This window comes from Mixophyes fleayi, chromosome 9, assembly GCF_038048845.1.
Source record: "Mixophyes fleayi isolate aMixFle1 chromosome 9, aMixFle1.hap1, whole genome shotgun sequence".
In the NCBI taxonomy this organism is placed as follows: Eukaryota; Metazoa; Chordata; class Amphibia; order Anura; family Limnodynastidae; genus Mixophyes; species Mixophyes fleayi.
In genome coordinates this window covers 110,421,229-110,446,101 of record NC_134410.1, presented here as the reverse complement: position 1 = coordinate 110,446,101, position 24,873 = coordinate 110,421,229, and the positions used below count along the sequence as shown (strand labels likewise).

Sequence of the window (24,873 nt, the reverse complement as noted above, 5' to 3'; positions counted from 1 at the left end):
CAAAGCTGTGCCTGGGAATAATGTATGCTATGGGGAGGTGGGGTAACAAACACAAAAATAATTAAAAGTAGAAAAATGTAGCAACAAGGAAAAAAAAAAGGAAAATCATTAAGGTAAGAGAAGCGAAGGATGTGATTTACCTGAGGATTAACATTAAGAAGAAAATGAAAATACATATATATATAGTTTGTCCTGACTTACTCTCTTGCTGTGCGAGACTCCAGAACGTTTCCATGAGGCTGGGAGAGCTCCTCAATAGGTGAAAGTAATGGGGTAACCCCAGAGGAAGGGTCCCTCATGACGTCATTAAACGCTCCCTGCTCAGAGTCTGATTCATCTAACAACAAGAGAAAGATGGGTAAGTATGGGCAATGTCTAGACAGTGACTGACATTTCATTTTATTTAGTATCTATACGGAATATTATACATCTCACTGTAATAATTATCACTACAACAAGGGAGGATTCAATTGACCGCGATGTTCCGCGCACTATTAAAGTTACTACGGTAACAGTGTAAATTATTACCAATAGTACGGTAATTTCAACGCCCCGTGAGCCGCAAGCAAAAGTCCGCATTAAAATGACCGTACTATAATAGTGAATTGGTAATAGTGAATTCCCCCCCTTCCCCAAATATGATATTTGATGAAATGTCCAATTTTAAAATATATTTCTAGGACATATTGCATAGGGCAGCTCAACCAAAACAATTTGGGAACATTAATGTCAGTGGTTATAGTGCAGCCATACACAACGGGCCTCATTTATGAAGCAAATTAAAAAAAACGGCCAAGGTGCAGCACAAAACCCTCTTTGGTAGTGCCGTGATCTTCACCTTGTGGAAGCGTGCTTAGATTTCTTCCAAAGCGCACAGAGTTATGGATCAAGATGACCACGTTTGAGGCGGAGCGGAAGTTTGCTTCAGCCGATGGGTGGAGTGAGGCCGCTGGTGCAACTTGTTTTGGAGAACAGTGCCAAACCGAGAATTCAGTTTGCCGAGATTATTGAAATGAAAGGAAGGGGTGGTGATAGTGTTCCTTGCTGTGTGGAAAGACGTATGGCCATTCCTACTCTGTAAAAGGACTTGATTTCTACACTAGCTCTGAGCTGATGGATGCATTTGGGCAGAGTAACGCATTTCTCCTTTGCACAATATAAAGTAAAGTTTCAAACACACAAAAGTGCTACATCTAGTAACCAATGTCCCAAATGTCCAAAGATTCTCATGATTTCATCATCATCATCATCATCACCACCATTTATTTATATAGCGGCACTGATTCTGCAGCGCTGTACAGAGAACTCATTCACATCAGTCCCTGCCCCATAGGAGCTTACAGTCTAAATTCCCTAACATACACACACACAGACAGTCAGAGAGACTAGGGTCAATTTTGATAGCAGCCAATTAACCTACCAGTATGTTTTTGGAGTGTGGAAGGAAACCGGAGCACCCGGAGGAAACCCACACAAACACGGGAAGAACATACAAACTCCACACAGATAAGGCCATGGTCGGGAATTGAACTCCTGACCCCAGCGCTGTGAGGCGGAAGTGCTAACCACTTAGCAAACCTTAAATGAAGCTAAACTGTGCAGTACTTCAGGGAAAATACTGAAAAGTTGTATTTATTGAAAGGGGGGTTAAAACTTGCTGGGACATTTGCACAGGGCGCCTCTCCACACAGCTATGAGCACTTTGAGTTTGCAGAGACATCTCCTGAGATGGACAACCATCGTGGACCATTTAGGAGAATCATGCATTTTAGGGTGCACGTTATACAGGCTGTCCAACAGAGGCAGATTGCCAGGTTGAATGTGAGGCCAACAACCCTGATTTATTCAAGCAACAATTCCACTCAATATTTACGGAGGGTAAAATAAATATATACAGTATATAGTTCAGGCACCTGTGTCAGTGTACAGACAATAGTATTATTTTTAGTGTGTTGAGGTATTGTGATTGAGCAGTTCTAGTCAGGCCATGTGAGTTTAGTAATAGAACACAGAGGCGGTGGAGGAGAGCCATCAATTCTAGAGCCATTTTCTGGACGAAACCAATAGTCATGATAATTCAAACCGTGAATTCACTAGGAATAGAGGCTGAAGGCCCTCTTGAGGCACACAGAGGTGGTAATTTTGTGGGATGAGACAATATTCTATAAATTCATTAAATCAGCTCATTAGATGCAGAGCAGAATATGGCTATGGATTAAACCAAAAGAACAAACTTAAAAATAATTTCAAAATAAACCCCAAGGTCTGAATACATGAAGTAAACCACTCACCAGTCTCACTCCGATCCCTGCTCTCACTTTCAGTCAGGCTCTTGGGGCCCGGGGAAGGAGAGCTAACCTCAGAGAGACCCGCCCAGTGGCCATTTTGTTTTGTTCTCTCCCATAATGCTTTGCGTGTCCTGGATGACTGGTCATTTTCAGGTTTAGAGAGTCGTCTCCCTCTCTTCATAGGAGAATGGGCAGAGGAGCCTGGTAATTCTGCAGGATTGTCCCTGAGGGGAAATGGAGAGTGAGATGAGAGATGTTGGTTGTATACAGAGGAAAAAGAAACTGCATGGGGGACAGGGGGCGTAGCTTCCGAGGGTGGTGTCCAATGGTCTTTTTTGTTTCGTTTCACCACATGACGCTTTGGGGTAAATTTATCAAGTTTGAAACATGGAGATGTTGCCTATAGCAGCCTAAGATTTCATGGGTGGATTGAGAAGGGAAATAGGAGGATGCCCATAGTCAATGTACAGTAAGGGCATGGCCAAGCTCGAGCACAGCAGCACACAATTCAAGCTATTGTCATCTCTAAGGTACATGATCTTCTGTTGTATGACTTGAACCAGCTACAGGTGTAAGTTCCGAGTGATAGTGATGATGGCATGCAAAAATGTCAAAGGGGGCGAATACTTTTAAAGCCAGCGCAGGCAGTGTTACCTGTTGAGGCTTAGCTGATCTCTCTGCTTTTGGAGGAGAAGTGACCGACCACTTTCTGACCCAAGAAAGCCGCTATCAGTTTCTGGGGATAAAATCCTTCTCTGTGAAATAGAAGGTCAAGAGATTTTTTTTCTTAAAATTGAAAGAATTTTTTCAGTTTGGGGAAGACAGTGGCACAATAACAAACGTATTAAAAACAATTCACACAAAAACACAAAAATATATAAATAATAGCATAAGAAAAAATAAGCCAACAAGGAAAAACAAAAGAGACACATGCATACTAATAACTAAAATGGGTCTATATTTCACACCATGTTTTGTACATTGGATGACCTTTACTTTGATCGAAATGTCCAGACTAGACCACTAACGGTAGTCAAGAACTTAATTTAACTCTTTCACTTCAACTATTATTATTATTATAATTATTTTATTGAAACCAACTTGAAAGTGTGCACAAATGAGATTTCCTTTAAGTACTGTGTGGGGAGGAGGACCCTGGCTGCTATAATGTGTGGGGAGGAGGCGGACCCTGGCTGCTATACTGTGTGGGAGGAGGACACTGGCCGCTATATCGTGTGGGGAGGAGGAGGACACTGGCCGCTATACCGTGTGGGAGGAGGACACTGGCCGCTATATCGTGTGGGGAGGAGGACACTAGCCGCTATACTGTGTGGGGAGGAGGAGGAGGAGGACCCTGGCTGCTATACTGTGTGGGGAGGAGGAGGACCCTGGCTGCTATACTGTGTGAGGAGGAGGAGGACCCTGGCTGCTATACTGTGTGAGGAGGAGGAGGACCCTGGCTGCTATACTGTATGGGGAGGAGGAGGACCCTGGCTGCTATACTGTGTGGGGAGGAGGAGGACCCTGGTTGCTATACTGTGTGGGGAGGAGGACACTGGTCGCTATACCATGTGAGATGAAGGCCCCTGGCTGCTATACCATGTGGGGAGAAGGAGGACCCTGGCTGCTATAATGTGTGGGGAGGAGGAGGACACTGGTCGCTATACCATGTGAGATGAAGGCCCCTGGCTGCTATACTGTGTGGGGAGGAGGACCCTGGCTGCTATAATGTGTGGGGAGGAGGAGGACACTGGCTGCTATACTGTGTGAGGAGGAGGAGGACCCTGGCTGCTATACTGTATAGGGAGGAGGACACTGGCTGCTATACCGTGTGGGGAGGAGGACACTGGCTGCTATACTGTGTGGGGAGGAGGACACTGGCCGCTATATCGTGTGGGGAGGAGGACACTGGCTGCTATATCGTGTGGGGAGGAGGACACTGGCTGCTATACTGTGTGGGGAGGAGGACACTGGCTGCTATACTGTGTGGGGAGGAGGACACTGGCCGCTATATCGTGTGGGGAGGAGGACACTGGCCGCTATATCGTGTGGGGAGGAGGACACTGGTCGCTATATCGTGTGGGGAGGAGGACACTGGCTGCTATACTGTATAGGGAGGAGGACACTGGCTGCTATACCGTGTGGGGAGGAGGACACTGGCCGCTATATCGTGTGGGGAGGAGGACACTGGCTGCTATATAGTGTGGGGAGGAGGACACTGGCTGCTATACCGTGTGGGGAGGAGGACACTGGCCGCTATATCGTGTGGGGAGGAGGACACTGGCCGCTATATCGTGTGGGGAGGAGGACACTGGCCGCTATACTGTGTGGGGAGGAGGAGGAGGAGGACCCTGGCTGCTATACTGTGTGGGGAGGAGGAGCACCCTGGCTGCTATACTGTGTGGGGAGGAGGAGCACCCTGGCTGCTATACTGTGTGAGGAGGAGGACACTGGCTGCTATACTGTATGGGGAGGAGGAGGACCCTGGCTGCTATACTGTGTGGGGAGGAGGAGGACCCTGGTTGCTATACTGTGTGGGGAGGAGGACACTGGTCGCTATACCATGTGAGATGAAGGCCCCTGGCTGCTATACCATGTGGGGAGAAGGAGGACCCTGGCTGCTATAATGTGTGGGGAGGAGGAGGACACTGGCTGCTATACTGTGTGAGGAGGAGGAGGACCCTGGCTGCTATACTGTATAGGGAGGAGGACACTGGCTGCTATACCGTGTGGAGAGGAGGACACTGGCCGCTATACTGTGTGGGGAGGAGGAGGACCCTGGCTGCTATACCGTGTGGGGAGAAGGAGGACCCTGGCTGCTATAATGTGTGGGGAGGAGGAGGAGGAGGATCCTGGCTGCTATACTGTATGGGGAGGAGGAGGACCCTGGCTGCTATACTGTGTGGGGAGGAGGAGGACCCTGGTTGCTATACTGTGTGGGGAGGAGGAGGACACTGGCTGCTATACTGTGTGAGGAGGAGGAGGACCCTGGCTGCTATACTGTATAGGGAGGAGGAGGACACTGGCTGCTATACTGTGTGAGATGAAGGCCCCTGGCTGCTATACCATGTGGGGAGAAGGAGGACCCTGGCTGCTATACTGTGTGGGGAGGAGGAGGACACTGGCTGCTATAATGTGTGGGGAGGAGGACCCTGGCTGCTATACTGTGTGAGGAGAAGGAGGACCCTGGCTGCTATAATGTGTGGGGAGGAGGAGGACACTGGCTGCTATACTGTGTGAGGAGGAGGAGGACCCTGGCTGCTATACTGTATAGGGAGGAGGAGGACGCTGGCTGCTATACTGTGTGGGGAGAAGGAGGACCCTGGCTGCTATACTGTGTGGGGAGGAGGAGGACACTGGCTGCTATACTGTGTGAGGAGGAGGAGGACCCTGGCTGCTATACTGTATAGGGAGGAGGAGGACACTGGCTGCTATACTGTGTGAGGAGGAGGAGGACCCTGGCTGCTATACTGTATAGGGAGGAGGACACTGGCTGCTATACCGTGTGGGGAGGAGGACACTGGCTGCTATACTGTGTGGGGAGGAGGACACTGGCCGCTATATCGTGTGGGGAGGAGGAGGACCCTGGCTGCTATACTGTGTGGGGAGGAGGACCCTGGCTGCTATACCGTGTGGGGAGGAGGAGGACACTGGCTGCTATACTGTGTGGGGAGGAGGACACTGGCTGCTATACTGTGTGAGGAGGAGGACACTGGCTGCTATACCGTGTGGGGAGGAGGAGGACGCTGGCTGCTATACTGTGTGAGGAGGAGGACCCTGGCTGCTATACTGTGTGAGGAGGAGGACCCTGGCTGCTATACTGTGTGGGGAGAAGGAGGACCCTGGCTGCTATACCATGTGGGGAGGAGGAGGACACTGGCTGCTATACTGTGTGGGGAGGAGGACACTGGCCGCTATATCGTGTGGGGAGGAGGACACTGGCTGCTATACCGTGTGGGAGGAGGACACTGGTCGCTATATCGTGTGGGGAGGAGGACACTGGCCGCTATACTGTGTGGGGAGGAGGAGGACGCTGGCTGCTATACCGTGTGGGGAGGAGGAGGACCCTGGCTGCTATACTGTGTGGGGAGGAGGACACTGGCCGCTATACTGTGTGGGGAGGAGGAGGAGGAGGACCCTGGCTGCTATACCGTGTGGGGAGGAGGAGGACCCTGGCTGCTATACTGTGTGGGGAGGAGGACACTGGCCGCTATACCGTGTGGGGAGGAGGAGGAGGAGGACCCTGGCTGCTATACCGTGTGGGGAGGAGGAGGACCCTGGCTGCTATACTGTGTGGGGAGGAGGACACTGGCCGCTATACTGTGTGGGGAGGAGGAGGAGGAGGACCCTGGCTGCTATACCGTGTGAGGAGGAGGAGGACCCTGGCTGCTATACTGTGTGAGGAGGAGGACACTGGCTGCTATACTGTGTGGGGAGGAGGACACTGGCTGCTATACTGTGTGGGGAGGAGGAGGACCCTGGCTGCTATACTGTATAGGGAGGAGGACACTGGCCGCTATATCGTGTGGGGAGGAGGACACTAGCCGCTATACTGTGTGGGGAGGAGGAGGAGGAGGACCCTGGCTGCTATACTGTGTGAGGAGGAGGAGGACCCTGGCTGCTATACTGTGTGAGGAGGAGGAGGACCCTGGCTGCTATACTGTGTGAGGAGGAGGAGGACCCTGGCTGCTATACTGTATGGGGAGGAGGACACTGGCTGCTATACCGTGTGGGGAGGAGGAGGACCCTGGCTGCTATACTGTATAGGGAGGAGGACACTGGCTGCTATACTGTGCGAGGAGGAGGAGGACCCTGGCTGCTATACTGTATAGGGAGGAGGACACTGGCTGCTATACCGTGTGGGGAGGAGGACACTGGCTGCTATACTGTATAGGGAGGAGGAGGACACTGGTCGCTATACTGTGTGGAGAGGAGGAGGACACTGGCTGCTATACTGTGTGGAGAGGAGGACACTGGCCGCTATATCGTGTGGGGAGGAGGACACTGGCTGCTATACCGTGTGGGGAGGAGGACACTGGCCGCTATATCGTGTGGGGAGGAGGAGGAGGAGGACCCTGGCTGCTATACTGTGTGGGGAGGAGGACCCTGGCTGCTATACTGTGTGGGGAGGAGGAGGAGGACACTGGCTGCTATACTGTGTGAGGAGGAGGAGGATCCTGGTTGCTATACTGTGTGAGGAGGAGGACACTGGCTGCTATACCGTGTGGGGAGGAGGAGGAGGAGGACCCTGGCTGCTATACTGTGTGAGGAGGAGGAGGATCCTGGTTGCTATACTGTGTGAGGAGGAGGAGGACCCTGGCTGCTATACTGTGTGGGGAGGAGGACACTGGTCGCTATACCATGTGAGATGAAGGCCCCTGGCTGCTATGCCATGTGGGGAGAAGGAGGACCCTGGCTGCTATACCATGTGGGGAGGAGGAGGACACTGGCTGCTATACTGTGTGGGGAGGAGGACACTGGCCGCTATATCGTGTGGGGAGGAGGACACTGGCTGCTATACCGTGTGGGAGGAGGACACTGGCCGCTATATCGTGTGGGGAGGAGGACACTGGTCGCTATATCGTGTGGGGAGGAGGACACTGGCCGCTATATCGTGTGGGGAGGAGGACACTGGCTGCTATACTGTGTGGGGAGGAGGAGGACCCTGGCTGCTATACCGTGTGGGAGGAGGACACTGGCTGCTATACCGTGTGGGAGGAGGACACTGGTCGCTATATCGTGTGGGGAGGAGGACACTGGCCGCTATACTGTGTGGGGAGGAGGAGGACCCTGGCTGCTATACTGTGTGGGGAGGAGGAGGAGGAGGACACTGGCTGCTATACCATGTGAGGAGGAGGAGGACCCTGGCTGCTATACTGTGTGGGGAGAAGGAGGACCCTGGCTGCTATACTGTGTGGGGAGGAGGAGGACCCTGGCTGCTATACTGTGTGGGGAGGAGGAGGACGCTGGCTGCTATACCGTGTGGGGAGGAGGAGGACCCTGGCTGCTATACTGTGTGGGGAGGAGGACACTGGCCGCTATATCGTGTGGGGAGGAGGACACTGGCCGCTATATCGTGTGGGGAGGAGGACCCTGGCTGCTATACCGTGTGGGAGGAGGACACTGGCTGCTATACCGTGTGGGAGGAGGACACTGGTCGCTATATCGTGTGGGGAGGAGGACACTGGCCGCTATACTGTGTGGGGAGGAGGAGGACCCTGGCTGCTATACTGTGTGGGGAGGAGGAGGAGGAGGACACTGGCTGCTATACCATGTGGGGAGGAGGAGGACGCTGGCTGCTATACCGTGTGGGGAGGAGGAGGACCCTGGCTGCTATACTGTGTGGGGAGGAGGACACTGGCCGCTATATCGTGTGGGGAGGAGGACACTGGCCGCTATATCGTGTGGGGAGGAGGACACTGGCCGCTATATCGTGTGGGGAGGAGGACACTAGCCGCTATACTGTGTGGGGAGGAGGAGGAGGAGGACCCTGGCTGCTATACCATGTGGGGAGGAGGAGGAGGACGCTGGCTGCTATACCGTGTGGGGAGGAGGAGGACCCTGGCTGCTATACCGTGTGGGGAGGAGGAGGACCCTGGCTGCTATACCGTGTGGGGAGGAGGAGGACCATGGATTTGGTGATCACTTACACAGAGAAAACGTGAACAACTGAACATAAACCTCAATGAAAATGTCACATGAAATGGAAATATAATACAATATTTGAATGAAAAATACAAAACAACAGAGTGATAAACATCAATGTGCATATACAGTCCCATCCCCTGTCTTACCTGAGCAATGTCTCCTTTACTCCTTGATGGCTCTCTCTGGGCTGAAGGGCTGACACTCTTGCTGCTGCTACTATTTTTACGAGATTGGGGACCTTGAGTGCTCTCCTCACTGAATGACAGCACAGCTTTGGGAGCGCTGGAGGACTGCTCTCTGAGCCGGAGCGATGGAGACCTCAGAGAAACAGGTTGTGGAAATGTCTCTGAGCCATGTGACATCCTGACAGAACACAGAGAGACACAGATATAATACACCCACAGCTGGAGAGATCAGAGTAACACACTACAGACTATTTCACATACTAGGCAATATGGATGGATACATAATGAGTAGTGATAGATGAGGCGGGCTGAACACACTCAAATGAACCACTGATATTTTACTTATATTACTTTTATATACTCACAGTATTTCTCTAATGAATAAATATATAGGTAATAATATTCTTTTTATCATTGGTGGGTAATTGGCAGCAGTGTCTCTTTGAATCACTGCACACTGCAGAGATACAAAATGCACTGTCGCTTGTATTTATCATGTCAGCAATCACCGTGACTGCCACGACTCGCCAAAACGCCCTTTCTCAAGCATCTTGAGCGCTAATTTTAAAAGGCTGGCAGTGAAAAGCTTTGCCTGTTAAATTGGGTCATATCGCAGTCCCCATAGAAGTCTACGGGGACTGCAATGACCAGCATTAAAAAGGTTAAGGCAGAAGATATCTCTGATTTCTCCTACTTAACCCCTTTATAGATTAAAAACTAAGAGCTGTGATGGCCATTCTGTGGATAAAACAGCTTAATAAATAGACCCCTTAGTCTGTAGCAGTCTGAGTTGACATTCACTCGAACAACATGGTGTGAACATAATACAACCCCACGATACTGTTTTAATTTCTTTGATATAGAACAAAAACACAAACAGTGTTTTTGCCATATATTTAGAGATACAACACACAATTAAAGGAAAAACAAACAGAGCTAATAATTATTTTCCTCACTATATGGAAGTTAAGCTAGCAAAGTGTTTGTTTTCAGTGCATTTTATATTTATTCTATATCCTCAGAGTGCACATCTGACAATTCTGTAAACATGTTCCTATATAGAGGAATGACACCTAGGGGGAATTCAATTGTGCGCGAATTTCCAACGGGGCCCCGCGTGGTGTGCGCACGTCTGGGTATAACAGAAAGTAAGACATGGTCTATGAGATGTGGTCAAAAATCAGCAATATATTAGAACTGTAACATCCCGCAACGTCTCATGTGCACAATTGAATCCTCTTCCCCTCCCACTGGCTAGCGTCACTCATTCTGAAAGTGTAGTAGACGATGGAATGTATAACATCCCCAATCTACAGAGTAATAGCTATGGGGACTAGGGGCTAGATTTACTAAGCTGCGGTTTTGAAAAAGTGGGGATGTTGCCTATAGCAACCAATCAGATTCTAGCTTTCTTTTATTTAGTACCTTCTCCAAAATGACAGCTAGAATCTGATTGGTCGCTATAGGCAACATCCCCACTTTTTCAAACCCGCAGCTTAGTAAATCTAGCCCTAGGTCTCTGGAGCCTCTTGTATCAGAGAAAACATAGGCAGATAGATAGATGGGAGACAGACTGATACACAGATATATATGGATGATAACGTTGGTTTTGCACAGATGCACCTAAAGGGTCTGCCCAGCGCACATCTACTGCTCCTGAAGATACCTCCACCAGCTTGACAGGCGCTAGGCGTGTGCGGAGGATGAGAAATCTGAAGAGGCACGTTGTGCAAAATGTCAAACACACTAAAGTACATAAGTACAAATTAATTGGCACCACCAGATGTTTTCATGCAGCTCCTCATTTACGCTTCAGAGATAGACATATAGATTAGACGATGCTCACTGACCTCCATGAACTGGTTTGGGTTTTGGATCTGGATTAGCTTCCTGTTTTGGTTTTGGCAAAACCGCCCCTCGTGTGTTTTGGTTTTGGATTTTTTAGAAAAAAATCCTAAAATATGCTAAAATCACATAATTTTGCTCTTTTTTTATTCCTAAATTATTATTAACCTCAATACCCCTAATTTCAAGTCATTTGCAGTCAATTTTGACCACCTCACAGGTCACAATATTATTGTCTACACACTATCGGACAAATACTGCAGCGACCTGGCTCGATGGTAAGCGACAGAGCAATGACACAAACACACTGCAGTTCCTAGCACATCTAGGACACATTGGCACACAGCAGTGGCAGATAAGAAAAATGGGGGTCCACCCTCCCTCCCACCCTCCGTTATGTTGGATCTTAAAAAGGAATCCAAAACTTGCGAGATCCGACGACGTCACAATGACGTTTTGTCTCGTTTTCAAATCCGAAAAAAACGCAAAGGTGCAGAGGTGCGTCTCGGCTCGGTACTCGGATCCCTCTATGTTCGGGTATATTCAGTTCTCAGGAAACCGAGCCTGAGCATCTCTAATATAGATAGATATACAGACAGATAGAATAGATAGACATATAGATAGATATAAAGACAGAAAGAACAGATAGAATAGATAGACATACAGACAGATAGAGCAGATAGAATAGATAGACATACAGACAGATAGAATACATAGTCATACAGACAGATAGAATAGACATATAGATAGACATACAGACAGATAGAATAGACATATAGATAGACATACAGACAGATAGGAATACATAGTCACACAGACAGATAGAATAGATAGACATACAGACAGATAGAATAGATAGACATACAGACAGATAGAATAGATAGCCATACAGACAGATAGAATAGATAGACATACAGACAGATAGAATAGATAGACATACAGACAGATAGAAATACATAGTCATACAGACAGATAGAATAGATAGACATACAGACAGATAGAATACATAGTCATACAGACAGATAGAATACATAGTCATACAGACAGATAGAATACATAGTCATACAGACAGATAGAATAGATAGACATACAGACAGATATAATACATAGTCATACAGACAGATAGAATACATAGTCATACAGACAGATAGAATAGATAGACATACAGACAGATAGAATAGAAAGACATACAGACAGATAGAATACATAGTCATACAGACAGATAGAATAGATAGACATACAGACAGATAGAACAGATAGACAAACACACAGATAGAATAGATAGAATAGACATATAGATAGACATACAGGCAGAATAGATAGACATATAGATAGACATACAGACAGATAGAATAGACATATAGATAGACATACAGACATATAGAACAGATAGAATAGACTAGACATACAGGCAGAACAGACAGACATATAGATAGACAGACAAACCTATACTATCAGTGGGACATGTGTTGTACCATCCAGATGCATTTAAGTGTATTTATATGTGCACAAATAATTATGTAATAAAAACATTCAAAGACACACAAGTGACACATGTAATAAATAAAGTTTTAATGCCACCACACTTTCATGATTAATTTAAGAGCATACTGAAAACTAGGGTTGACCAAGCAGTATTTTAGGTGAAAAAGGAAGATGAAATAAATGAAGGTGGTGGACCTAAGAGGTAGTAGGCAAGATCTAGAAATTACTCTTTCCAATATGTGATAGGTAGGTTATAGTAAATGTAAGGCAAATAAATAAGTCTCAATTTATTACATATAAACACATGACCTCACTGTTGGCACCAGTACCTTCTGGTCGCTGAGTATTTCCCTTCATCTGGAGTCCTCTGCACACTTGATATAGAAGTTTTTCTCCCCTGGTGGGTGGGAGTGGGTGTGTGCCGAACACTGGTCCCACTAGTTGGTCTACCGCCATGCAGGTTGTCCATGGAACTCCCAGACGGTTGACCGCTCTGCGGTGTAACAGTCCTGGGACGCCTCTGCTGATTGGCCGTTTGTGAGTGCCGTCTGGTTTTCGGAGCTGCCGGGTGATCTTGTGCACTGACAGCCTGTAAGTGATCCTGATGAACCTGTGGCCTGCCAGATGTCATAGGATCTAGAAGTGGTCTTGTAGCTTGTGTATGGTCCTGCGACCTGATAGACTGCACATGACCCTGAGTACTGACATCTTGGGGTTGGCCATGGGGTCTGGCATTCTGTGGGAGCTCTTGTGGCCACTCGTCCTGCTCTAAACCCAGAGCATCAGGAAGAGACTTGAAGCTGCTGTATCTGGGGCATGAACAATACTCAGGTAACAAATGTAATAATACTTAAGGAAATGCACATAATGATTATGACTAAGAAACAAGATGAAGAGAATATGGATACCTATGAATTAATACAACCTGTTTGAGGTTGGATATCCCCTATAAGTTTTGGTCTAGTTACTTAATTACATGGCAAAAAAAAGTCCGCTAACACAAATGCACCAAAAACAGAGACATGTTGCCTACACATCCCAAGAGTTCTGTCAGAAAACTTACGTGGACATCAAGGTGCCGTAGTCTCTCTCTACCTGCATGTGCTTGTGGCGTATAGGCTGAGGTACGTACTCCGCAGGATCCTCCTTATTTAACGTCCCCACATCTGCACCAGAGAGTCCGTGGGGCTCTGGAGACGGGACCTGCAGGGATAGTAATGTAAGAGGTCTAGGTTGATGTGGACCTAGTGCTAGAGTGCTAGTTATTGTGTGGTATGGAGAGACTATTCTATTATTATTGTTGATTTGTAAGGTGCCACTGAGCTGGACAGTGGGAAAAACAGGGACATACAAGGTAAACGAAGATATGAAGACAAAGGTGGGAAGGGCCCTGCTCAGTAGAGAGCCTATATTGTAGTTGGAAGATTGCCCAGCTTAGACAAGATGAAGGTGTGCGGATTGTATTGCTCACCTGTGGGTATGGAGTTTGAAGAGCTGGCATGGGCACCACAGCTGATGGAGCTGGGGCATTTCCCAAATGGTGAGTTGTAATTATGTCCACCGAATTATTTTTTAATTGGGTGTTTGGAGAGGACAGGGCAGAATTGTGTATTCTTTCTTGTAACTCATCCAGTTGGACACCCAGTTGGAATATGACTTCTTCAAGTTCCCTGTGGAGACATAATGCCAATTCTAAACACAATGTGAAGAGCAAATCATCACCATCATTTATTTATATAGCACCACTAATTCCGTAGCGCTGTACAGAGAACTCACTCACATCAGTCCCTGCCCCTGGAGCTTACAGTCTAAATACCCTAACATACACACAGAGAGAGATACTAAGGTAAATTTTAATAGCAGCCAATTAACCTACCAGTATGTTTTTGGAGTGTGGGAGCAAACCCACACAAACCCGGGGAGAACATACAAACTCCACACATATAAGGCCATGGTCAGGAATCAAACTCATGACCCCAGTGCTGTAAGGCAGAAGTGCTAACCACTAAGCCGCCGTGCTGCCCAAATATATGTACATCACCAACAGGTCTGTACACTTCATAAGCAGGACATATCAACTTAAGAAGGGCAGACTGATGGATCAATACATTTTCCAAATTCTGCCAATCAACTTGATTGCATGGGCAGACCAACAAATTAACAAATTAACTAGGTGTGGATACCCCAACATCAGGTGCAATTATTGTTTATCGGAGAGTAGATCATACACTATCCAGCACTTTTACCAGATGCAATTTAACTCACCAAAGCTACAGCACACTGACAGAATACATGTGCTAAGTTCTTTATGGTCCCATGATGGTATATTGGCCTGTCCAACATTTAAAGGTGTGTTGAACTGCAGGAGCAGACAGAACAAGGGCACTGAAAGCAATATGGTAGCTAGGAGCATTACAGGAAGCATGGAGTCCTTAGCTAACTGATAGGTGTCTCGGGTGGAAGAATTAAGGAATGTACAGGTAGAAGACCACTACTTGTGAAATAAGGATTATTATAGCCAACATGGGAGGAGGTTTTTATATTTGATTAGTGGGCCCATTCGGCACTTGTATTGGTAAGCCTAATGAAGGTAACACAGATATTTCTTTATACAAGCAGGCCACTACCACTAGAATATAATTTGTTTTATATAAAACGAGTCATCAATCATATTCACAAATCTAAATTTGGGATAATTACCATTCATTTACATATGCTATGAAGCTGAGGCCAAGCAAGTGGATGACTGCGGTGTCCTTCGCTAAGTTGACAAACGAGAAGGCTGTTTACTACCTTCCTCCAACTACAACTTGATATCAATTTTTAACAGTTGTGATAAGCTGCTAAATAAGTGTGTTATAAGCTGTTTGACATAATGGAATTAGTATTTAGGATTAGTAGGACAAGGTTTTTATCCACATGATAATATTACAAGAAGGGCAAGCCTGGGTTTTGGACATGACTGCACGGCTTATGCAGACTGGTCATGTTCCTCCCTTACCTTTTGGGATCTAGCTCCTTAGGCGGGTGCCCAGTACCAGTGCGTCTCTGCTCCTGTCGATATTGCTCCTGCGCCTTTAAATACCTGCGCTCCAGCACATCCAGAGAACCACGGAGCTCCCTCACAGCCTAGAGGTGTCACGGAGAAGATAGAGGGTCATAGGGAATGACTGGCAGTAGAGAGAGGTATTAAGTGAACAGAGCGATAGAGAAAGAGCAAAGACTTGGAACCAGAAAAGAATAATAGGACTGGATATTACAGTAGATATGTAAAGACTACACCTTCAAGCCGTAAGAAATTGTAGCAAAAAAGGGTATAGGCAGGGCCGTAACTAGGGCTGTGCGATAGGGGAGACAGCACAGGGCGCAACGCTGAAGGGGGCACAATTTATGAATATTTTAGGTTCGTTTGGTTAAAATTGAGGGCTAGGAGGGCGGCAATTTTGTTTCGGCTCCGAGTATAGGATTTAGGAACACATCAGGTAGAAAGTCTGACTGAGACCTATCATGTTCCTTCCAACAGGCTTTCATAATGGAAATCTTACCTGTCGCTGTTCTCCAGGGGTCAAATTACCACCATGTAACAATTCCTCAAAAAGTTCAACCTGCAAATGACGCAACATTATTATAAGTGTTGGTCCACCAAAGAAATATGCATGTCAGCAAACATTACCACGTCACCTCAAATGACAAGGGAAGCGCTGTGCCTCACAGAGATGGGTTCATGGGTTCGGGTCTGACCAAGGCCCTATATGTGTGGAGCTTGCATGCTCTCCCCGTGTTGGCGTGGGTTTCCTTCCACACTCCAAATACATCTTAGTAAGTTAATTGGCTGCTGGCAACAATGCCCCCTAGTTGTGTGTGGGCTTGTGTGGCAGAGAATTTAGACCATAAACTCCAATGGGGCAGGGATTGATGTGATTGACTAAATATTCTCTGTACAGCAGAATATGGTGATACAACAACAGATCATTTCTGTGGGCTTGGCAGATAAAGTTGGATTTCCCATTTATTCAATAACAACTTTTTCCCTTTTTCTCATATTATAGTGCATATTGAGCCTAGAGGGCTTAAAAGGTGCCCCACAACCTACAAGGCTGTGTGGAAAAGATACTGCTTTAATAAGACTGCCAATGCTTCCAATTATGTGCAGTCTCAACCTCTAGTAGCTCATTAGAATATCTCATGTTTGCATTCAAGTGCAAAATCAGGCACATTACTGCACTCCCAGAATCCTCCTGTTATAAGACCTGTTAGATTGCTATGCACAGTAACCATCTCAGTTTAACTAACACTTGATGAAACACATTCTATCAACCTCCCATGAATGCCAGTGGAACTGGGAAGGTCGCTATGCAAGTTAGTGCCTAGTAAACCAATGACTAATAAAGGATGGCAGTAGAGGCACACAGTGCTGAAATACCAGCTAGTGGTAAGTACGATTCTTACCAAAGTCCCCACATATTACCACAGAATAAATATAATTTTAAGAAAATAATGAGCACAGGGGGAGTTAATTGGACAATCTTCCAGTGCCCCATGGTGACATAAAGTGGGATAATCAATGGGAAAATCATTGGCACAAAATAATGGAATAAAAGTTGGCAAAAAAGAAATGAATAAAGCATAGTCCTATTGGCCATTCACACCTCCAAATTCTTTAATAATAATATGAGCATCAAACAAGCTGTTAAACCATAATGGCCCCAAAACCCACAGGTGAGCAGTGATATTGCACCTAGAGCGGTAGTTTACACACTGCAGATGTGCAGATATTTCTACGTACTCTGCAAGAGCAGTCTTTAAATGGCACATTTCCTGCCCTACTCTTGCATGTCACGACCGACAACTTATGTGACCTTGGGAAAGGGCCAGTGTGACCTTGGAACATGGAAAACGACATATCAGATAGTATTATATATATATATATATATGTCAGTACTTTTTAGCTTTCTCTCAGTACTACCTAAGAATGATTATAATACAAAAGTAATAGTCACTTGAGACAAAGGTGTACAACACAATACACACATCACTAACCTCTTGGTGAAGGGTCTCTAAGTGTTCCATGAGGGTGGAGGTGACATCTTCAGGTGTATCTTCAGGTGGATGTAGAGAGGATATACCAGAGGTATTGGGGTAGGTGGGTTCGGAGGGAGTCAATGAAAGTTTTGAAGGGGAAAAAGAATCTACAACCAAATACAGAAAGTTTTCCTTAATTACATTTATTATGGCTCCGCATTACTCAGACCTTATCTATATTGTCTACAGGTCAATACCATAAGGGCTGTGTAGATTGCTGGTGAGCTGGGGCTGTGTTGTGTTGGGCTCGATGAGGCTGTGGTGGGGGCAGTAGAGGTATTATTGGTACCCATAAAGGGCTATCCTTCCGAACCCAGAGGAGAGCATGATTGTTGCTTGTTTCAGTTAATACTAAGCACACTCTACAAGAGAGTGTATTTAGTTAGATAGGTAGGGGGGTTTAATTGGGAAAAAATAATTATTTTATATTTAAAGTTCCCAAAAATAAAATTGTTCACAAAGGAATAGTACTGTTAGACAGAGCTTCTATGCAGCCGAGTTCGGAACCTGAACTCTTTGTTCCCATGGAAACTGCTTAAGGGCAGCACGGTGGCTAAGTGGTTAGCACTTCTGCTTCACAGCATTGGTGTTATGAGTTCAATTCCCGACCATGGCCTTATCTATGTGGAGTTTGTATGTTCTCCTCGTGTTTGCGTGGGTTTCCTCCGGGTGCTCCGGTTTCCTCCCACACTCCAAAAACATACTAGTAGGCTAATTGGCTGCTATCAAATTGACCCTAGTCTCTCTCTCTCTCTCTCTCTCTCTCTTTATCTGTGTGTATGTTAGAGAATTTAGACTGTAAGCTCCAATGGGGCAGGGACTGATGTGAGTTCTCTGTAAAATGCTGTGGAATTATTGGCGCTATATAAATAAATGGTGATGATGAAGGCACTGAGGTGAGAGAAATTGTTAGATGTACTCTACCAAAGAATGTATCTAACAGAGGAAATCAGCCAGGCTGGTGATTTTATTCACAAAAATATGTTCCTTAGAGTTTAATGTTTGTATATGCAGGCACTCTTATACACCCAAGCAGTAAAAGTACTTCACTTACCAGTTTCTTCTTCAGTTAACACATGATGTTCATTTGCTGAGGTGATAGTTGCTGTCTGCATGTGAGGTATGGTGAACTCCATAACCTTTGACCCGTGGACGACTGTTCCCATCTGAACACTGTGACTTGGTTGTGCAGGATCGGAGTAGAGATGAACCTGGAAGGGTGAGAACATGATGTATAGGCACAGTTATTGAAGTAATACAGTTTCCTTGTTCCAGTCTTTTATATGCAAAGTGGTGTTCTGTGAAACTGGGATTTACACATTATAGCCTAGCAACCCAACTGCTAACTGAGAGCAATAGAACAAATAGGGATACACAGCACAGGAATACATAAGTACATTTCATTGTAAGCACCTTATTGCCAAAGGGCCCACACACACACTAAAGTATAAAAAAAATGTGATAAGTAAAACAACAGCTGAATAACATGATGCAAAAAAATAACACAAATTTGCTGGCCCAGATCATCCAGTCTCAGTTCAAGCGAAACTACTGAAAATTAATGTCTGATTGGGTCTTTGATTATGATTATAGCAGATTTGTGCTATCTAAACTATGCTATTAAATAAGCCTTAAAGCAGGGATGACTAGAAGGAATCGATTACTCGATTGTACTGTCCCTGCCCCAATGGAGCTTACAGTCTAAATTCCTTAATATATACACACACACACACACACACACACACAGACAAAGAGAGAGACTAGGGTCATTTTGCTAGCAGCCAATTAACCTACTAGTATGTTTTTGAAGTGTGGGAGGAAACCAGAGCACATGGAGGACACCCACGCAAACACGGGAAGAACATACAAACTCCACACAGATAAGGTCAAGGTCGGGAATTGAACTCATGACCCCAGCGCTGTGAGGCAGAAGTGCTAACCACTGAGCCACTGTGCTCCCATTCCACCAGCCTGCCAGGAAGAGGGGACGCTAGGACGAATGCTCAGTAAGTTCACCTCATACTGAGAAGTACTCTCTCTCTCCACCGTCGCCCACGCTGCTCCATGCCAGCACGACTTACTGGACTAGAGTGCTGACACAGAGCCAGAGAAGGAGGGCGCAGCAGTGGCTGTAATGCCATACTAGCCAGACTTTTTTTAATAATAAGCATTAAAAGAGGGCCCTGTCACTTGAGTGCTCTCATAATTTATGCACAGTTATTTCTGTATGTAAAGTGCACCTATTGCAAAAACAGTGAGGCAGCCATTTTGTGTGTGTAACCAATATTGATGGAAATGCACAATGCACTAGGAAGCGGTGACACTACAGAAGCATTCTCACGTATACTGATAAAGCCGACAATATGGCCGCCTGCGTTGCATGTAGACAACAGGAAAACTTAAAATAAAACAATTCTCCAAAATGAACGACATACTGATAACTAACCCTCGCTTAGAGCAAAGGACAAGCAAAATGCCCCCCCCCCCATGCTTCAACCAACTAAAGGCCAACATAACCTCCAGTATGTACTTAAGACGGAGATGAGCTGACAGAGCTAGACAATCCATCTCCATGTTAGAGGTCTTACTTTAGCTCCTAGTCGCAGACGGTCAATAGTATTTTCAGCTTCTGCGTACTTAGTGAGCAGCTTGTGGTAATCCTCCTGTAAGGAAGCGAGAAGGAGGGCGGGGGATATAGGTTAAGGAAGGGAGATTACATATTAAGTGTAATAGTCAATTAAAGAAAAACAGAATTGAGTAATGAGTGCATCTAGGAGTAATAATAAACTATGTTACTTTCCTTATCCAAATTCATTTCTTATTAGTCACACTTACAGTGTAAAAAGGAACAACACAATTTTATACACTAAAGGGGCTCATGTATAGTTGGACACAAATTATTTGGCGAATGATTTTATATTTTACTTCTGGACAACCGCACAAACCACTGATTCCGAAAATAGTACTTTGTGCACATGATCATATATATATATATATATATATATATATATATATATATATATATATATAGGCAAATTATGCGCCAAAAAACACAATTTGTGTCACATTCATCATGACCGCCTGAATCTGTAGATGTTTGCTTCTATCTTCTAAACTGCAATAAAAATGTCAGGTAGAAACTTGCTTTTGGGTGTAGCAATTTTTTTTCTTTGCACCAGGTTTGATTTGATAAATACTGCCATATGCTTTATGATTGATTAAGTAGCCTTCTGCAAAGGGCAGATCAACTCTAATATCTAATTAGCTGCTATGAACTGAAGTGCCATGATATTTAATAAGCCAAAGTATGATTTTTATATTAAGAAGAGATACATTTTTTTTAGCAAAATAACCTAAATCTATTTGGTTGTATTAAAAAAAATGTAAGAAAATATATAAATAAAGAGGACATAGGACCTCCTATTAGGACCTACTATGAACTTGACAAGACACTATAATAATCACCTGCAGCTGATGGACCAACTCAGTGGCTTGTTGTGGGGACTTGAATTCTCGCGGTACTGTCGGTGGTATGACTGGTTCCTGGATAGGTTTTTCGGTGCTGCTCAGCAGGACCTCCCTCACTATCTCTGCTGGTGATTTGAAGATAACAGGAGCCCCTTGGTTTTGTTTGTCTACTCTACGCGGCTGAGGAGGTTGATAACCCTGCTCATCGCGGGGAAATCTGACCCGTGGTCCAACTTTGGAAAAATCAGGCAAAGGGTAGTTAAGTTGTCCTTTCCCATAGAGTGGAATGTTAGAACGTTTAGCTTTCTTCACATTTAAGTTATCTGCATGCTGGGTTCTGAGAGATGAAGAAGGTGAGCGGGTGGGCTTAGTTCTTAAAGTGTTGTCCTGTTTGGAGACCTTCGTAAGATTGGAGGCAATGGTAGGGGCTCTAGCAGGAACGGCTGTTGGGCTTTCTCCGCTGTCTGCACATGAGGATTCTGGAAGCGTTTCATCTTCTATACGGGGGGTCAGGCTCAACCTACCAAAATGGCTCATAATTCTGGTGCCCCAGGTGCTGGGAATGGGAGGGGGAGATGGAGATAAAGATTCACTAACAGCTTCATCTTCCTGGTTCCCTTGATTTTCAGAATATTCTTGTTCAGGTGACCCAGGGTTGTTGTCCCATTGTTCTTCTCGTACTGAAGTTTCCTCATATCGCCCAAGTCCAGGACTTTCACCATAAAGAGATTCTGAGTGCTCCCGATTCCAGTTCTCATCTTCATCCCCATCCCATGCTCCCAAGGAACTCCCTCTATCCACCTCATCTTCGGTCATATCCAACTGCAGGTCTCTGCTTGGAGGACGTCGGTTTAATGCAGAAGGCAAAGTGACCGACATACTGGGGTGTTCTGCAAAGCTGAGATCATCTGAAAAGTTAAGAGTGAATAAGTGAGAGGTTGATACCAAAGGTTCTTTCTTTTGCAATACAACTCTGGTACTTTAAATGGGACACTCAGGCTGATGTAGGACAAACTTACCTGTATCATGATTGATGATAATATCACTGTTCCTCAAAGTTTCTGTATCTATTACGCTATGACTTTGTTCTTCTGCCATTTGGGAGAAACTGAACTCTTCTTTCCAGCTCTGCGCGCCTGATCCGTCACCTTCCGAAGGAGATTCTGGATATGGCAAACCATCTTCATATAGCTCCACCATCCTTTCCACACCAAAGTCCAACATCTTCTGTTCTTCATCTTCTTCCGATTCTAAAACCTCTTGGTCAGCCAGCTCCAAACCCGTTCCTTCCTCCATTCCAATGATTCCATTGTCATCCATGTACCTTGTAAAGTGGTTACCCTCATCCTCACTACTATCACTCTGAAGCAGCCTGTTGTGGTTGTCCATGATCAGGGAGAGGGACACGTGCTCCCCACGTCATCCCACGAGGACATATCACCTGTAGACAAAAAACACATCTCTATCAACTGAGAAACATTAAACGAGCAGGGCTCCAATCAGAAATTGCTCAAATGCTTCACGAGAATGAATTGATTGTATTTTTAACAGATGCACAATCCTCTCTGCTCTTTTTTCTTCCTGTCCTCCCCCCCCCCCCCCTTCACATTTTGATTCTTCCTGCCTACTTCTTCCTCTACTCTCTCAGTTCTTTCCGGTTAGTTTAGTACATTTTACATTGCCCATCTCTTTCATCATCCACTTTATTTCTCTCTTTCTTTCATATACCTCTCCATCTCTTACAACCTCTTGCAGTTTTGCACACATTTTCTCAGACGTTGTCACTTTTTCCTCCCTTATTAACTCTACCAGATGCTTTGCAACTCTCTCTCTCTCTCTCTCTTTCTTTCTCTCTCTCTCTCTCTCTCTCTCTTTCTCTCTCACACATACCTCTGCCTCTTCTCCAAGTGCTTTCTCCGTCTCACAGCCATTTCTGTTGATTCTCCCGGCTAAGTCAGCTGACGAAAAATAAAAGCTTCTCTTAGCATCCCTCCCCCTTCTTACCACATCCCCAGCTTCCCCCCTTTACTTCCCCTCCACCAGTGAAGCAAAAGTACTATACCCACAGAACCTTAGGGCTGACCTGTGGACACTGCAATTACCAAACCCACGTCCTGTAACTTCTTATGTGTGTACAGAGCAGACAGTTTGGCTATCCTGATAATTGCCCTTTTGACACACATGCTGTCCCATTTAATAAATAGGATTTCTTACTGGCAGACATTTAAAAGTATTTTTAGTGATGTGTCGCTGGCTCAGGGCTGCAGTACTAGAGAGCGATGACTTCATCATTCTAATATGTTTTGTTTCATTATAAAGAAGTGATGTTTATCATTACCCATAGTCACATCTGACACAAGTGCAATATAGTATGTGAAGTTTACTTGTAAGGCTGGGTACACACTACAGGTTTTTCACCCAACTATCGGGGCTGGTCACACGATAAACAACTGTTAGATCCAATATCGCATTAGCTCCAACAATCATGATTTACCGTACCAAAGCACATTGTATCGTTTGATTTGATTTTATAAATTGACTAAAGATCTCTATAAATGATGGAACGATGTCGAGCAAATTCCATACTTACCTACTTTTGACAGGCTCCCTCCGGGAGATCACTGAAGAGGGGTGTGAAGGGAAGGCGGAAGGGGGCGGGCTTCGCGATTCGCGCCATTTTGGCCCCGCTCCCCAGTGATGTATGCCTGTTTGGGGTCTTGTTACAGTGGTAAAAAGACCCAAAGCAGGCATTATGGGGGGCGAGGCCAAAATGACGTGAATCGCAACGGGCCGCCCCCCCTTCTGCCCATACACCCCTCCATGCCGGCAGATGCGGGAGAATTGCCAGCTCTCCCGGGATTCCGGGACACCTACCCGGAATTCGGGAGTCTCCCGGACATTCCGGGAGAGTTGGCATGTATGGCAAATTCTGCAGTGTGTATGCACTCAGGACCAGCAGTGTGGGCAGATCTCCATAGAGTGTACAGAGTCTTTCAGCCGATGGTTATGACAGATGAAGAGCACAGATCTGACAGTAAATCGTGTAAAATCGTGTAAGTGTGTACACATGAATCGGCTGCTGATCAGGACTTTCAGTCGTTTAGGCTAGGTAGTGCGTACCCAGCCTAAAGCGTATGTGATAAACACAAAGGGCCTGAGTCATTAAGGAGAGCAAAGCAAAAAATAAAAGGAGTAAGTTTGCTCCTGAACAAACCATGCTACAGTGCAAGGGGTGCAAATTAGTTTATTATTTTGCACATAAGATAAATACTGGCTGCTTTTTCATCTAGCACACAAATACTTGATAGCTTTATTTTTACACTGAAATTTAAAGTTGATATAGGACATGTCCTACCCCAACTATAAACCTGTCCCCACTTTTTAAATTTACTTCCCCTCCAATGCAACATGGCTTTGCCCAGGTGCAAAGTTGCTCCTTTTTAATGCTTAACTCTCCTTAATGACGCAAGCCCAAAATGTTTTATAACTACAACTGTATATGTATGATTCTGTGTTTGAATAAAGTAAATCAATGTTATTTTTGTAAGTTAAGGTTGTGTATAATTATAAAAATCAATAAAACATAAGTAAAAAAAAATAAACAAACAAAAAGAGGCTTTTGCAATTCTCTTTGTATTCCAATCTTCCTCTCTAGAATGTCTTTACTCTTTACAGTTACTTTGAAACTAATATTAAAAAAAAATATTTTAACTATTTTTTTATATATATTTACTTTTTCTTTTGACATGTTGAACTGTGAGCTCATGTCAGGGCTTTCAGTTGTGCATGTGTGAGCCGGCGTGCCTGGTCACGCATGCGGAGATCCACCAAGACCAGCGAAGTCTTCTCTTACCGCTACCCGCCAGTATCGC

At 45.6% G+C, this 24,873-nt stretch overlaps 1 protein-coding gene across 4 annotated transcripts in view; it reads right to left on the bottom strand.

Annotated features, from left to right (window-relative positions):
• AKNA (AT-hook transcription factor) overlaps positions 1-24,873 on the bottom strand; it is a 42,695-nt gene that overhangs the window by 14,489 nt on the left and 3,333 nt on the right. For 2 of the 4 annotated variants that reach the window (XM_075184885.1, XM_075184888.1), the window contains exons 1-15: positions 22,892-22,981; positions 22,021-22,442; positions 20,999-21,909; positions 20,122-20,196; positions 18,588-18,744; positions 17,492-17,640; positions 15,997-16,056; positions 15,453-15,580; positions 13,923-14,121; positions 13,515-13,654; positions 12,781-13,260; positions 9,083-9,299; positions 2,943-3,043; positions 2,292-2,512; positions 202-337 (exon numbers count right to left, since the gene is read on the bottom strand). In XM_075184885.1, the coding sequence (XP_075040986.1) occupies positions 202-337; positions 2,292-2,512; positions 2,943-3,043; positions 9,083-9,299; positions 12,781-13,260; positions 13,515-13,654; positions 13,923-14,121; positions 15,453-15,580; positions 15,997-16,056; positions 17,492-17,640; positions 18,588-18,744; positions 20,122-20,196; positions 20,999-21,909; positions 22,021-22,390 (3,344 nt within the window). In that variant the 5' untranslated portion in view covers positions 22,391-22,442; positions 22,892-22,981. Of the gene's footprint in view, positions 1-201; positions 338-2,291; positions 2,513-2,942; positions 3,044-9,082; positions 9,300-12,780; positions 13,261-13,514; positions 13,655-13,922; positions 14,122-15,452; positions 15,581-15,996; positions 16,057-17,491; positions 17,641-18,587; positions 18,745-20,121; positions 20,197-20,998; positions 21,910-22,020; positions 22,562-22,891; positions 22,982-24,873 lie in introns of those variants that run through there. The other 2 variants (XM_075184887.1, XM_075184886.1) reach the window with 2 other exon arrangements.